At 39.3% G+C, this 16635-nt stretch overlaps 1 protein-coding gene across 3 annotated transcripts in view; it reads left to right on the plus strand.

Moving 5' to 3' along the window:
- HPSE2 (heparanase 2 (inactive)) overlaps positions 1-16635 on the plus strand; it is a 704249-nt gene that overhangs the window by 546328 nt on the left and 141286 nt on the right. For all 3 annotated transcript variants that reach the window (XM_010589074.3, XM_064269462.1, XM_064269463.1), the window contains 2 exons: positions 7026-7132; positions 16351-16465. In XM_010589074.3, coding sequence (XP_010587376.2) covers positions 7026-7132; positions 16351-16465 — 222 coding nt within the window. The remainder of the gene's footprint in view (positions 1-7025; positions 7133-16350; positions 16466-16635) is intronic.

Here is a 16635-nt window from a genome sequence, read left to right on the forward strand (position 1 = left end):
GAATAGATGTGTTTGATGCTCCTGTTAATGTTTTTTGATAGAAATCCTTAGCCCTTTTCTATTCTCATTTTTTATACATTCTCTCTAGGCAATTTCATCTACTCCTATGGCTTTTCCTGCCTTTTTCACCATTTACCTCCAGCCCAGGTCTTTGTTTCTGAGATGACCTACTCTAAGTTGTATTTGCCCTTTTTGTGTGTGTGTCTCCCACATTTTTTGTTTATGTAACTTTAACTTCCATAATTAAAGATACTCTTATCTTTGACGAAGAGGAGCCAAGGGGACTTACGATGAAAATACATTTAACATTTTATATGTGGAAGGGACTTACATTTCATCTACTCCAAATTCATGGCTTTACATGTTGATGAAAAAATTGAAGTTCAAGATTATTGCTGGCCAAAAGTCTCAAAGCTAGTAAATGATAGAATCCAAAATTTCCAGAGCACATTTCTCTTTCTACCTTATGGTTATCTGCCTACCTAGACTCTAGCTCACCTTTTGCTAATGTGTTCTGTATATATTCTGTGGTTTTTATTACATTCACAAAGTTGAGCAACGATCACCACTATCTAATTTAGAACATGTTCATCACCCCAAAAGAAACCCCATACCCATTAGAAGTCACTCTCGTTCTTCCCCAACCCTCACCCTTTTTAGACTGAGGAAACCACTAACCTACTTCTGTCTCTTTGGATGTGCTTATACTGGATATTTTATGTAAATGGAATCATATAAAATGTGACCTTTTGTGTTTGGCTTCTTTCACTTAGCATAATGTTTTCAAGTTCATCCATGTTTTAGTATTTACGTTTATGTTATGTTTTGTTTAGCCAAACCTCCTTCGTCTAACTGCCTTATTCCATAATTATCTTTGAGCACAGAATTAAACGATAAAACCAAAGGCAAAAAAAAAAAAAAAAAACCCCACAAATACATTACTCAGCTCTAGTTGGTTAGAGAAGACGGAGGGAAGCACAAAGTTTACCGTGAGCCCAGACATTTTATTTGTCTTACATCCTAAGGGGAATCATAGATATAGTCCTTTAAATTCATCTTACGGCTTGGTCTTTTGATCATTTCTTGCTTTCTTATTGATATTATTTCCAGCCCGCCTTGAGTTGGGCACTCTGAGCAGTGTTGTAAAGGGTGAGAGGACTACTTTGTGGAGTTCTCCAATCATTCTTCTCTTTCTGAGTCCAAGGGTGAATTCTTATTTAATTTTTTTTTTAATTTTATTGTGCTTTAGGTGAAAATTTACAGCACAAATTAGTTTCTCATTCACAAATTGTTTTGTGACATTGGTTGTAGTCTCCACAATGTGTCAGCACTCTTCCTTTTTCTGTTTACAGCCTGGGTTCCCCATGTCCATTCGTCCAGCTTTCCTGTCCCTTTCTGCCTTCTCATCTTTGCTTTTGGGAAGATGTTGCCCATTTGGTCTTGTATACTTGACTGAACTGGGAAGCATGTTTCTCAAATAATCTTGGCCAAAAGGTGGACTTGGAGAGTACCTTCATTTCTGAGTTATCAGGGTGTCCATGGGCCATAGTCTTAGGGGTTCCTCCAGTCTCTGTCAGACCAGTCTGTTCTTTTTTTGTGAATTTGAATTTTGTTCTACATTTTTCTCCCACTCGCTCTGGGACCCTCTATTTTGATCCCTGTCAGAGCTGTCGGTGGTGGTAGCCAGGCACCATCTAGTTCTTTTGGGCTCAAGCTGTTGAAGGTTGTGGTTCATGTGGTCCATTAATCCTTCATACTGATATTTCCTTTGCATCCTTGGTTTTCTTCATTCTCGTTTTCTCCAAACGTGTTGAGATTAATACATGTATTTTAGATGGCTGCTCGCAAGCTTTTAAGATCCCAGGTGCTACTTACCAAAGTAGGTTGTAGAACATCTTCTTTATGAACTATGCTATGCCAATTGACCTAGATGTCCTCTGAGGCCCTGGTTCCCAGCCCCAGTCCCAATAACTCAGTCCCTCAAGGTGTTTGGATGTGTCTAGGAAGCTTCTAGGGCTTTACCTTGGTCAAGTTGTGCTGACTTTCCCTATATTGTGTGTTGTCTTTCCTTTCACCGAAGTTAATACTCTTTTACTATCTAGTTAGTGATTTCCCTTCCCCAGCCCTCCACTGTCTCATAACTATTTCTGTCTATAAATATTTTCTTGGGTTTCTATAATAGTGGTCTCATACAATATTTGTCCTTTTGTGATTGACTTATTTCACTTAGCATAATAGCCTCCAGATTCATCCATGTGGTGAGATATTTTGCAGATTCATCATTGTTCTTTATCATTGCATAGTATTCCATTATGTGTATGTGCCATAGTTTGTTTATCCATTCACCTGTTGATGGGCACTTAGGTTGTTTTTATCTTTTTGCAATTGTGAATAATGCTGCAATGAACATGGATGTGTATATGTCTATTCTTGCATTGGCTCTTATTTCTTCAGGATATATTTGTAGGAGTGGAATTGCTGAATCTGGATGGCTTCACTGAAGAATTCTACCAAACATTCAAAGAAGAGCTCACACCAGTACTACTCAAACTATTTCAGAGCATAGAAAAGGAAGGAATACTTCCAAGTTCATTCTGTGAAGCCAGCATAACCCTGATACCGAAACTAGACAAAGATACCATAAAAACAAGAAAATTACAGACCAATGTCTCTAATGAATATAGATGCAAAAATTCTCAACAAAATTCTAGCCAATAGAATTCAGCATCATATCAAAAAAATAATACACCATGACAAAGTGGGATTCATAGCAGGTATGCAAGGATGGTTCAATATTAGAAAATCAATCAACATAATCCACCATATAAATAGAACAAAAGAAAAGAATCACATGATCATCTCAATCAACACAAAAAAGGCACTTGATAAAGTCCAACACCCATTCCTGATTTAAAAAAAAAAAAAAAAGCTCTCAATAGGAATAGAAGGGAAATTCCTCAACATAATAAAGGGCATCTATACAAAATCAGGGAGCCTTGATGGCACAGTGGTTAAGAGTTCAGCTGCTAACCAAAAGCTCAGCAGTTCAAATCCACCAGTCATTCCTTGGAACCACTATGGGGAAGTTCTACTCTGTCCTATAGGATCACTGAGTTGGAATTGACTCAACAGCAACAAATTTGGTTTCGTTTGGTTTGGTTATACAAATCCAGTAGCCAACATCATTCTCAATGGAGAGGCTGAAAGCATTCCCCCTGAGAATGGGAACAAGACAAGGATATCCTTTATCACCACTTCTATTTAACATTGTGCTGGAAGTCCTAGCTAGAGCAATAAGGCAAGAAAAAGAAATACAGGGTGTCCAAATTGGAAAGGAAGAAATAAACTATCCCTGCTCACAGGTGATATGATCCTATATGTGGAGAACCCCAAAGATTCCACAAGAAAACTACTGAAACTAATAGAAAAATTCAGCAGCGTAGCAGAACAGAATCGAGAACCCAGACGTAAATCCATCCACCTTTGGCCAGCTGATTTTGACAAAGGACCAAAGTCCATTAAGTGTGGAAAAGAGTCTTATTAACAAATGGTGCTTGGAAAACTGGATGTCCATCTGTAAAAAGATGAAACAGGACCCATACCTCACACCATACACAAAAACTAACTCATTTAATTTTTAACAACATTTAAATTTGATTTACATCCTCAATTCTCTAGGTCTTTCTTCCATTCTTGATCACAATCTTTACTTCCATCCCAAATTTGTTTAATTCTTTTTATAGCTTTCTTTCAGAAAGGGTTAAGCACTCTGCCAACCCTGATTTTAAAATAAGGTTTGAATAACATACAAATTCCTTAGTGAATGGTGGAGAGAGAGGGTAGGGAGCTGTACTTAAGAACTCAGAATATGACTATTTGTTGATGTCTGCCCATGGGTTTAGGGAAAGGAAAGTTGTGGCATATATGCTGCTTCCCACATTTGTTTGTTTGTTTGTTTTTGTTTTTTGTTATCCTCTTTTTGGACCTCAGGTACAGAAGATTGAGTGAAAAGCATTCTCCTCAGTTCATAACAAACCATTATCATCAGTTCATTCAAGGTCCTGCTCTGCTTTTGTTTTATTTTTCCTCTTCATGTCTAATTCCTACTTATATTCACCTCCCTTCCATAGATGTTCCTTCTATGAGTTTGATTTATGCCCTTAAGAGACACAGATCTTTATATACTATTTATAAATATAAATAGTATAAATAGGTAATTACATAAATAATATTGAGACATAAATATCATTCTGTTTCTAACTTTTTTTAACTTACCAATTAACTGGTAAAACCTATCCATATTGGTGGATTTACATGGAATTTATTGTTCTAACAGCTGCATATAACATTTTATGGTATGTATCCACCACATTTTATTTTTCCACTCCTTTTGTAATGAACACCCACTGTCTTAAGCTAGGTTCTCTAGAGAAGCAAAACTAGTAATGTGTATAAATATATAGAGAAAGAGATTTATATCAAGGAAATGGCTCACATGATTGTAGAGGCGGGAAAGTCCCAAGTCAATGAATCAGGATAGAAGCTTCTCCTGATTCATGTAGCCATATGGGCTGGCAAACCCAAGATCAGCAGGTCAGAGGGCAGGGCTCTTGCTCACATGCTGTGCAGATCGATGAATCTCAAGATCAGCAGGTAAGACCACAAGGCTTCTCTTGATTCACGTAGCTGCAGAGGCTGGCAAGCCCAAGATCGGCAGGTCAAAGGCAGGACTCTTGCTCACAGGCTGCAAAGATCAATCAATCCCAAGATCAGCAGATGATCTGCTAGCTCAAGTCCCAAGAACCAGAGATCAGACAAACAGGAGGCAGCTGCAGGATCCAGAGCAGGCAAAAGCCAGAATATCCACTTATATTCGGATGCAGGCCACACACCCAAGGAAACTCCCTTTCAACTGATTGGCTACTCACAGCAGATCCCATCATGGGTGTGATCACATATAAATACTGAGAATCATGGCCCAGTCAAGTTGACACACAATCTTAATCATCACGCCCACCGTAAACAATGACACAATGAACATCCTCATACTTGCCCCCTTAGAGACTTGAGGAAGCATTGCTTTGGTATATATCTCTAGAAGAGGAATTGGTGGGCAATAGGACCTAAATGTTCCACTGCTATCCATAAGGTTTTCACTGACTGATTTTTCAGAAGTATATTGCCAGGTCCTTCTTCCCAGTCTGTATTAGTCTGGGCACTTTTCCTTTTTTTTTTTGGTACTGGGCAAATCTGCAAAAGACCTCTTTAAAGTGTTAAAAAGTAAAGCTATCACCTTGAGGACTATGTGTGCCTGACCCAAGCCATGGTATTTTTAATCATCTCATGTGCATGTGAATAAGAAAGCCTGAAGAAGAATTGATGAATTTGAATTATGATGTTGGCAAAGAATATTGAATATACAACAGACTGCCAGAAGAACTAACAAGCCTGTCTCAGAAGAAGTACATCCAGAATGCTCATTAAAAGCAAGGACGGTGAGACATCATCTCACATACTTTGAAAGTGTTATCAGGAGGGATGAGTCCCTGGAGAAGGACATCATGTTGGTAAAGCAGAGGTCAGCGAAAACAGAAAGACCCTCAAGGAGATGGATTGACACAGTGTCTGTAACAATAGGCTCAAGTATAACAACAATTGTGAGGATGGTGCAGGACCAGGCTATGTTTCATTCTGTTATACATGTGGTTGCTATGAGTCAGAACCAACTTGACAGCACCTAACAACGACAGCATCTGAGTACACTATTGTCTTTATCCAATCTTACTTCGCATCACTGACATCCTCTCAGTCCCACCTCTTACTCTAGCCATTGTGGCAGTGACCTTCTTGGTTCTAGTGCAATGCGGTAGTGCCTCACCTCTCAATTCCTGCTCTAAGACTGAGGCAGAGGTGTGGGGTACTTGGGAAACCCATTCAGCACTTTCATTCCTACACAGCGAAACATGGGGAATTAACATTCATGAGGCCACTCTTGCCTTTTGGGAGATAGGAGCCAAGAGATAAATGATTCCTTTTGCATCTGCTCCCCAGGGAAACTGAATTCTGCGACACAGTTCGTACGGCTCTTACCAAGATCACTGTGGGCTTGAGTGCCAGTTGACAGCAAGGATTGCCAACTTGAAAACACATCCTTGTGTTGGTTTTCCCTTCTCTGTTTCAGTCACCCAGTTCCTCATCCCAGCTTCCTGGTGCTGCTTCCCAAAGGAACCACCTATACACAAGCCTTTGTGACAGGCTCTGCTTTCAAGTGTACCCCCATACAATATTATCGCTAAGTACTCCCAGATTGCTTTCTGAAGTATCTGTGCCCTGATTTAGATAGTTTTGGCAATTCTCCAACTTGTGGATCAGAGACTGGCCATTTCAAAACTTCAGAGGACCACCTTTTGACAAGAGGTTGTACCTCTTCTTTGAAGGCATGATGCAGCTGTAGTTGCTTCCTGTGCAGAATCTTTTACCCACGGGTCAGTGGTTTTCCTTTTTATACTTAGTGCAGTTATTTTTTAAATGCAGTTGCAATATGCATGCCGTGGTAATTATAAACTCTCTCTCCCAAATGTTGGTTTCTACTCTCTATTATGATTTGTGCCCTCTGATGCCTGGACAGTGCACACAATCCACGGAGGTGCCATGACAGAGTATTAGAAAAAATTGCTTTTCAGTGTGTGTTAGTATGAAAACACAGTATGATTTATATTTTCCTTTGAAGGGTGTTGCAGCTAGCTTATGTCCTCGAATATGCACTTGTTCTTGTCACATTGTCACCTGTGTTTACTGAGGGAAAAATGATCATTTCCTTGAGGAGACATATGTGGATGTTAATTTTTTTGTGTGTTTGTATGCCAACTGACAGTATGGGGTGCATCTTCATGAAAAAAGCACAAATCATGACCACCTGGGAGCAGGGAAGATGAGAAGCTTCCTAAAGGGAATGTGTGTTCTTGTCATTTTGGAAGTGCTTTTAAAAATCTCATTATCCCCTTCTGTTTTTGTTTTGTGAACAGGTGGTTAATGCATACACCCCAGGAAAGAAGATTTGGCTTGAAGGTGTGGTCACCACCTCCGCTGGAGGCACAAACAATCTGTCTGATTCCTATGCTGCAGGATTCTTGTGAGTGACCCTTGTAATTTTACTGGGAGAGGCTTTGAGAAAAGAAGGACATTAAACCTCAAGCCCTGCACATTATTCTACCCAGGGGTGGAGGATCCATTTCATCTCTTCACACGGGAATGTATTTAACCATTCAACAAACAGTGATTAGTGCCTTCTCTAGATACTACGATGTCAGGCACAGGCATCTGAGCAAAGATGGTAGTAGTAGTTGTAGTAATAGTAATAATGACAACTATAATAGTAATAAGAAGCTTTATTTAATGTCTACAGTACAAGACACAGTGTAGATAACATACATTTTCTCATCTAATTCTCTCCACAGTCCTGGGAGATAGGTAAGAATAAGACATGGCTTTTGCACTCCAGAAATTTACTGTTGGAGGGACTGGGAAAGGAGATAGTTACATTATCAAGCTATGGAGATAAATACCATAATAATAATTTTATCTATATAGTGCCATGTGCCAAGTACCATGTGCCAAGCATACACCCACTCCTCACTTATTGACATGGTTAGGTTACAAAGGCCAGGTTATTATGCAAAACAATATTATGCAAAAATCCACATTATGCGAAAATGGAGGATGACCACATCAGATCACAAAATGGAAGATGACTACGTCATTACATAACTGCCAAACCACTGAGAATCATGGCCCAGCTAAGTTGATATATAACCATCACAGCCAGCATTATTGTTGCCTCCCATCTCAGTGTTTATTACAAAAAAGCTTTTGTGTTAATGCACAAAATAGTTGGATAGTATTTTTTTACTATTGTCACAAATGTGAAATGTTGGATAATGAGATAGTTAATAAGTGAGGAATTTGTTGTTGTTAGGTGCTATCGAGTCAGTTCTAACTCATAGCGACCTTATGTACAACAGAACGAAATACTGCCTGGTCCTGTGCTATCCTCACAATTGTTGATATGTTTGAGGTCATTGTGGCAGACACTGTGTCAATCCATCTTGTCGAGGGACTTCCTCTTGTTCACTGATGATGTCCTTCTCTAGGGACTAGTACTCCTGATAACCTAAGACAAAGTCTCTCCATTCTCTTTTCCAAGGAGCACTCTGGCTATCTTCCAAGACAGGCTTGTTCATTCTTCTAGCAGCCCATGGTATATTAAATATTCTTCACCAACACCATAATTCAAAGGCATCAATTCTTCTTCAGTCTTCCCTCTTCATTGTCCAGCTTTTGCAACCATATGTGGTGATTGAAAATACCATGGCTTGGGTCAGGTGCACCAGAGTCCTCAAACTGACATCTTTGCTTTTCAATGCTTTAAAGAGATCTTTTGCAGCAGATTTTCCCAATGCATGCATCATTTGACTTCTTGACTGCTGTTCCCATGGCCGTTGCTTGTGGACCCAAGTAAAATGAAATCCTTGACAACTTCAAGGTTTTCTCCATTTATCACGTTGTTGCTTATTGGTCCAGTTGTGAGGATTTTTGTTTTCTTTCCGTTGAGGTGTAATCCATACTGAAGGCTGCAGTCTTTGATCTTCATCAGTAAGTGCTTCAAGTCGTCTTTGCTTTCAGCAAACAAGGTTGTATCATCTGCATTTTGCAGGTTGTTAATGAGCCTTCCACTAATCCTGATGCTATGTTTTTCTTCATAAAGTCCAGTTTCTCAGATTATTTGCTCAACATATAGATTGGTTAAGTATGGTGAAAGGATACAACCCTGGTTTACACTGTCATGGATTGAATTATGTCCCCCTAAAAATGTGTGTGTCAACTTGGTTAGGCCATGATTCCCAGTATTGTGTGATTGTCCTTCATTTTATGATTGTAATTTCATGTTAAGAGGATTAGGGTGGGATTGTAACTCCACCCTTTCTCAGGTCACCTCCCTGAACCAAAGTAAAGGGAGTTTCCCTGGGGTGTGGCCTGTACCACCTTTTATCTCTTAAGAGATAAAAGGAAAGAGAAGCAAGCAGAGAGTTGGGGACCTCATACCACCAAGAAAGCAGCACCTGGAGCAGAGCTTTGGAGCTGGGGTCCCTGTGCCTGAGAAGCTCCTCAACCAGGGGAGGATTGATGACAAGGAATCTTCCTCCAGAGCTGAGAAAGGCTTCCCCTGGAGCTCATGCCCTGAATTTGGACTTTAGTCACTTTGCAGTGAGGAAATAAATTTTCCTTTGTTAAAGCCATCCACTTGTGGTATTTCTGTTACAGCAGCACCAGATGACTAAGAAATACCCCATTCCTGATTTTAAACCTTTTAGTACCCCCTTGCTCTGTTCTTGGTATATGTACAAATTCTGCATGAGCACAATTTAGTGTTCTGGAATTCCCATTCTTTGCAATGTTATCCATAATTTGTTATGGTCCACGCAGTCAAATGCCTTTGCGTACTCAATAAAACACAGGTAAACATCTTTCTGGTATTCTCTGCTTTCAGCCAAGATCCATCTGACATCAGCAATGATATCCCTCATTCCGTGTCCTCTTCTGAATCCAGTTTGAACTTCCAGCAGTTCCCTGACAATGTACTGCTACTACCGTTTTTGAATGATCTTCACCAAAATTTTACTTGCGTGTGATATTAATGATATTGTTCAATAATTTCCACATTCTCTTGGATCACCTTTCTTCTAATGGGCACAAATATGGATCTCTTCCAGTTGGTTGGCCAGGTAGCTGTCTTCTAAATTTCTTGGCGTAGATGAGTGAGCACCTCCAGCGCTGCATACATCCATTTGTTGAAACATCTCAGTAAGTGTGTGTGTATATATATATATATATATATAAACTCACTCCACTGCCATATATATATATATATATATATATATATATATACACACATGAAACCTGTGAGAGCCAGAACTCGACAGGACAGGCTTCTTTTTCCAGATCTCACAAGTTTTCTGCCTTTGATAGGGTGCGGTCTTTCCACTCTTCTATCTCTCCTTTTAGTAAAGATATTTGAGCTTTCCTCCCCTGACAGATTCTTACACAGGTTCTGGGTTTCTCAGGTTTTACGGTATATCTTTATAACAACCCAAGGAAGAGAGATGAGGAAACTAAAGGACAGGGCTGAAGTAACTTATCCAAGGTCACGCATCTAATTAGTGGCAGACCTTGGACTCAAAACCAGGCGTATCTGCTCGATTCTTCTTTACCATTTCATTGGACCACTGCTCTTTTTGCTTCACAGTAGTCATTTCACATTATGTCCTAAAGAAAGAAAAGAAAAGTGATAGACATATAAAGGAGTCAAGAATTTCTTTGGGAGGATCAGAAAGGGCTTCTTTGAGAAAGTGGTATTTGAGAGGGTCATAGAAGGATTACTATAATTTCTAAGGTGGAGGATGGTAGGGATGGCATAGGGACACATTCTAGACTGAAGGAACATGATGAGCAGAGGCACAGAGAAGGGAAGAAATGGTGTGACAAAAGACTCAGTGCCTTCAGGAATGTAGTAAGGGTGGAGACTGGGGAGGTGAGTGATTTACCACCAAATCATGAAGGCCTTGAAACCAGGTAGAGGAAGTGAGATCTTGTTCTATAGTCAATGGTAATCCATTGAAGATTTTGGAGGAGAGGAGTAACACAGTCTGAACCGTGTTTTAAATCTTTAGTTCTGGAAATAATTTGGAAAGGCAAAAGATGGGAAAATGAATTTAAAGGCTTCTGCAGTAGTCTGGAAAATGACTTAAGCCAGAATCATAAGGGCTTCTGACTTGCTCAACCCTGGCAGGGTCCCATGGTGGGGAAAAACCCCTCAGGACCAGGGACCAACCAAATGAATTGTTCCTGGTCCAGTAGAATCCTGGAGCCTTGGCTTTTTGACTGAGCAAAGTCCTCCTAAAAATGATTGTAGCTGTGCCCTAAGCTATGTGTTTCACTACTAACAGCTGTTACTAATTATATAGGTACAGTTTCCCTCCACTGAGGCAGCTTCTTTAATACATTTGTGAAGAACATATCAGGCCAGTCAAAGAGATTGCCTTTACAGATGGAATCCTGGAAAATGCAGATGAGGACAATGAGTCACTATAATATGTGGTGATACCTGTGTTTGCCATCTCTGTGTCCTCAGCACCTCGCACTGTGTGTGGCACAGAGTATATGTTTAACAAGCATCCTGCAAGTCAATGAAATGAAGTGAATCAGCAGAGAACAGTTTTCAAAGAATATACTTCCCACTGGTTTAGATGTGAGCCTTGTGGCAAGAGTGAGAGGCCAGGTTGGCTAACAGTCAGTCCTTGCGGGGTAGGGGCCTGAAAGCAGCAGAATAGCTTTTCCTCAGTCATTACAGAAGGACTTTTTTCAGGGCCTAGTAAGCAGCCCAGTTGTACTAAAAGTTTTCATGAGCATTCTTCTCTTTAGGGGAGGATGTGAAATGAAAAATACCACAGATCTTCAAGGAGAAATTAGAGCTTGATCTGAAAGCTGCCCTTTCATGAGCATCAGCCACATATCCATAGATCTCTACAGCCACTGGACAGAATACAGATAAACATAGCAGTTTAGATCTTGGTTGTAGCTCAGATACCCAATGCCTGATTGACACACCCCCTCCAAAAAAATAATAAAACCCAGTGCCGTCGAGTCGATTCCAAGTCATAGCGACCCTATACATCAGATGAAAATTAGTGCGTTCTGCTCCCGGTCTTCTCTCTCACCTCTTCATCACTCATTAGCTCTCAACTCCACTGTTACTCTCAATTCCACTGGCCACACCCAGCAATATGCCCTTTGAGCCCAGTTCTCCAAGGGCATAAATTGTTTCCTAGGGGAAAAAAAAAGAAAAGTAAATCATTCTAGGAGGATCCAGGAGGTAGTAAGAAATTGGAAAGAAGGTGTTATTCCTCAGACTTTTGGTTCTCGGCTATACCAAGTAGTCAAGGATAGTGTTTCCCAATCAGGGTTTTGAGATTCTTTGGTGAATTATAGATACACCCTTGGCATGCTACTGTGTCTCCAGTGCTCAGCAGTGTCTGACACATAAAAAAAAAAAAAATACTGAATATTATTTGTATTCAATACAAATTTATTGAATGTTAAATTACTGAAAATTTAATATTCAATAAATTTTTTGTGGGATGAAAAGTAATGGCTGGGCTAGCATCCTTGGTGGGATGTGTCGGTCATCTTACTGCCTTTCTCTACTTGGGTATAAAAAGGAGACTTGGAATACCACTTATTTCCCCTTTGCAGGGGGCTTGCTATTATAGAAGGAAGGCTAAGATAACCTCAGTTCCAACCGTTCCTCTCTAAAGAGCCATGGGGAAGCAGGGGTCCTGGTTGTGGTCATTTTTGAATACCCCAGAACCTGGATGTGCCTTACAAGAATGTGGTTTGAAGAGGAAAATGGATATTCTTTCCTCTCACTTTGGAGTTCCTTCAAAATTGCCTCATACAGTAGTGAAAAACCGGATTTACTAATTAACATGTATTCATTGAGTATATATTCTTTGCAGGCCACCGTGCTAGGCTGTGTAGAGGTCACAAGTAAGTAGGAATTTGATATCATTTTGAAAAACGCATATAAACAGGTATTCACAGACCCAGTGCTTTACAAATGTCTTACATTGTCAACAGGCATTTTCATATCTACCGTCAATACTGAAAACAAGATCTGGCAATTGACTGTTGATTAATAAATGCTGTTGATGAATAATAAATGCTGTTGATGAATAATAAATGAGTGAATAAATAGGATCTCTTTGCATGTAAAAACACAAAGATATAGTCCTATACTAATATCCAGACATGCTAGATGTAGAGACTCATCACACTAGTGTAGACAAAAGAGGCACTGTATGGGATTATGTGTTTACCCATTGTTTTGTTTCTTCACTCATTTAGTAAGTGAATAAGGCATACTTCTTTTTATAGGCAAACATCCGTTGGTGTAGTGGTTAAATACTCAGCTGCTAACTGAAGGGTGGGTAGCTCGAACCTGCCAGCAGCTCCATAGGAGAGAGATGTGACAGTCAGCTTCCATAAAGATTACAGCACTGGAAACCCTGTGGGGCGGTTCCACTCTGTTCTATAGGATCGGTATGTGTTGAAAGGATTCAAAGGCAATGGATTTGGTTTTGGTTTATTCATTAGATATAGACCCTCTTGTATTTGTGCTGTTTCAATATGAAAAGAGTACTGATTTAGGAGGCATCAGGACAGAATTCTTGTTATAGCTCTACCACAGTATATACTTTGACTAGTTATTTAATACTGGGCCTCAGTGGCTAAAGAAAAAGCTAAATCTGTCATCCTGATTCACAGGGTTGCTAAATTAATGAAAAGACAAAAGGAAGTAGCTTAGCCATGTAGTATTCCAAAAGTAATTTCAGTTCCCTGGGTCGCAATGTCCTGATGTGAACCAAAAGGGGGGGAAAAAAAAAAGTCAGACTGTATTATTATCAGATTTTTCTTTTGCTTTAAAGCTTTTGTTTTGCTTTGCTTCATGTTGCTTTTTGTAACTCTAGTTGTCAGTAAATATTTGTTGGCTCATTTTATGAGAATAAAATACAAATATAAATGTGAAAGAGATTTGAAAATATGTAATAACAGTTAGTCATAATATAAAAATTAACATTGCTCTTTATTCCAGTAAGGAAGAAACTTAATTCATTTATACATCACTGGTTTTGAGGTCCATATGGTTACAGATTTGAAAAATAATAACGTTGTTTAATTTGTTCCTTGGAATACCATTTATTTCCCCTTCACAGGGGGCTTGTTATAGAAGGAAGGCTAAGATAACGTCAGTTCCAACCATTCCTCTCTAAGGAGCCGTGGGGAAGCAGGGGTTCTGTTTGTTGTCATTTATTCACTCATTCATTATTCATGAATAGCATTTATACCGTACTGAATGTTTGGTGATTCTCAAAGTTCCTAGAATCTAATTTTATGTTTTAAAATCAGGAAAGGTGTGGGTCAGGGATGTATCCTTTCACCATATTTAGTCAATCTGGTATGCTGAGCACATAATCCGAGAAGCCGGACTATATGAAGAAGAACACGGCATCAGGATTGGAGGAAGACTCATGAACAGCCTGTGATATGCAGAAGACAAACCTTGCTTGCTGAAAGCAAAGAAAATTTGAAGCACTTACTGATGAAGACCAAAGACTATAGCCTTCAGTATGGATTACACCTCAACATAAAGAAAACAAAAATCCTCACAACTGGACTAATAAGCAACATCATGATAAATGAAGAAAACCTTGAAGTTGTCAAGGATTTCATTTTACTTGGATCCACAATCAATGCCCATGGAAGCAGCAGTCAAGAAGTCAAACAGTGCATGCATTGGGCAAATCTGCTGCAAAAGATCTCTTTAAAGTGTTGAAAAGCTAAGATGTCACCTTGATGATTAAAGTACACCTGACCTAAGCCATGGTATTTTCAATTACCTCATACGCATGTGAAAGCTAGACAATGAATAAAGAAGACTGAAGAAGAATTGATGCCTTTGAATTATGGTGTTGGCAAAGAATATCGAATATACCATGGACTGCCAGAAGAATGAATAAATGTGTCTTGGAAGAAATACAACCAGAATGCTCCTTAGAAGCAAGGATGGCAAGACTTTGTCTCACATACTTTGGGCATGTTATCAGGAGGGACCAGTCCCTGGAGAAGGACATTATGCTTGGTAAAGTTGAGGGTCAGCAGAAAAGAGGAAGACCTTCAACAAGATGGACTGACACAGTGGCTGCAACAATGGGCTCAAACACAGCAACGATTGTGAGAATGGCCCAAGCCCCGGCAGTGTTTCATTCTGTTGTACCTAGGGTTGCTATGAGTCGAAAATGACTCCACGGCACCTAACAACAACAACAACAATTTTATATATATCAATTTCAACTTAGTAAGTAACATCGAATACCGAAAGTGTACCAGTAACTGTGAATGGGTGTTTTGGGTACAAGTTTAAGACAATGTACCTATACTTGATGAGCTTATACCCTCACGGGGATAGGGACAAGGCAGAGAAGTAAGTGATGCCATGCTGTAGGTTAGGAGAGAAGTATGAATAACAGAGTTCTGGGGAAAGACAGAGGAGAAAGGCGTTAACTGTTGGCTGGGGCGGAAGAGTTTAGATGACATTTGATTTAGAGATTAGTAATAGATGAGAAGACATTTGCCAGATGGAAGGAAGGAGGTTGGAAGAGGAGAGGATGGGAATTCTAAGCAGAAGGAAAAACGTGTATAAAGTCACACGTAGGTTTGAGAAAGCATAGCATATTTGGGTAGTCGAGAGCTGTTTTATGTACCTTAGAGCATGGAGAATGTGGTTTAGGGTGAAAAAAGCGGGGAGAGGAGTGACAGATGAAGCCAGACGGACATGAATACTTGGGACAGATTGTGAAGCATATTATCTTTCATACTGAGAAGACTGTAGCTCCAAGATAGATTTCTTAATGTATATATTATTATAATTAGAAGTTTCCCTAACTTTCAGAAGTAAGAACACAAAGAAAAGTGAATGCATGAATGAATAAATGTATAAATAATGAAGATAGAGTTAGCAGTGGGTGTTGGAAGAACCTAGAAAGTAGCATTTTTTAAGGATAGCATGCCTTGGGAAGTGGGTGTTTTGCATAGTGAGGTATGTGATAAGTGTGTGAGCATGCGGGCCCTCTATTATGTGTGGATGATAGCATACTTGAATTTCTGTATAGTTATTGTATCAAGGAAACTAATTATTGCATTGTTGCTGACAGTGATATATGAAGGACATTTATGACCAGAACACACTTATGTAGGTCATAGGACTATGTGCGTTAGAGTCATATGAAAGGATATATATATACATGTTTGCATGATGGAATGTATTGTTTTGTGTGCTCCTGTGATTGTGTGTCCTGTGGCCATGGAGGATAATGTTAGGCTTACAAGTAGCAAAGGTGTTCATTTTATTTGTTAGCATTAGAGGAATAAAAGATAAGTCATTAGCAACAAGCTATTTTGTGACCATTTTACTTCTCTGGGACTCCATTTCTTTCCTTATAAAACACAGAGGTTGGATTTGATAATCTCTAAAATTTCTCCAGTTGTGCATTCAATGCTTAAAATAATTTTCTCCTTAGATTAAAGTCACAGGTAAATTTCATGGTGGGGATAGTGTGTGTGTGTATGTATATCTTAGCTACTGTCTATAAAAAAAAAAAAAATTTTTTTTTTTATAGAGCTTGTTATATGCCATTTTTAAAATGTATTGATATAACTTTTTTTCCTGCTTTGTAGATGGTTGAACACTTTAGGAATGCTGGCCAATCAGGGCATCGATGTTGTGATACGGCATTCATTCTTTGACTATGGATACAATCACCTCGTGGACCAGAATTTTAACCCATTACCAGTAAGTGTGAGATAAAGATTCCCAACTCCTTTTCATGTGATCAAGTACTTTTGGCCATGCCTTGTACCCACCTGGGGAGATTTTTCTCCTCTTTCTGTTATCGTTAATTTCATAAATCAGACAGAAACGTTCTTGTCTTCTATTCCCTTGACCCATTTCACAGACTTTTG

This window comes from Loxodonta africana, chromosome 16 (genome assembly GCF_030014295.1).
Source record: "Loxodonta africana isolate mLoxAfr1 chromosome 16, mLoxAfr1.hap2, whole genome shotgun sequence".
Taxonomy (NCBI): domain Eukaryota; kingdom Metazoa; phylum Chordata; class Mammalia; order Proboscidea; family Elephantidae; genus Loxodonta; species Loxodonta africana.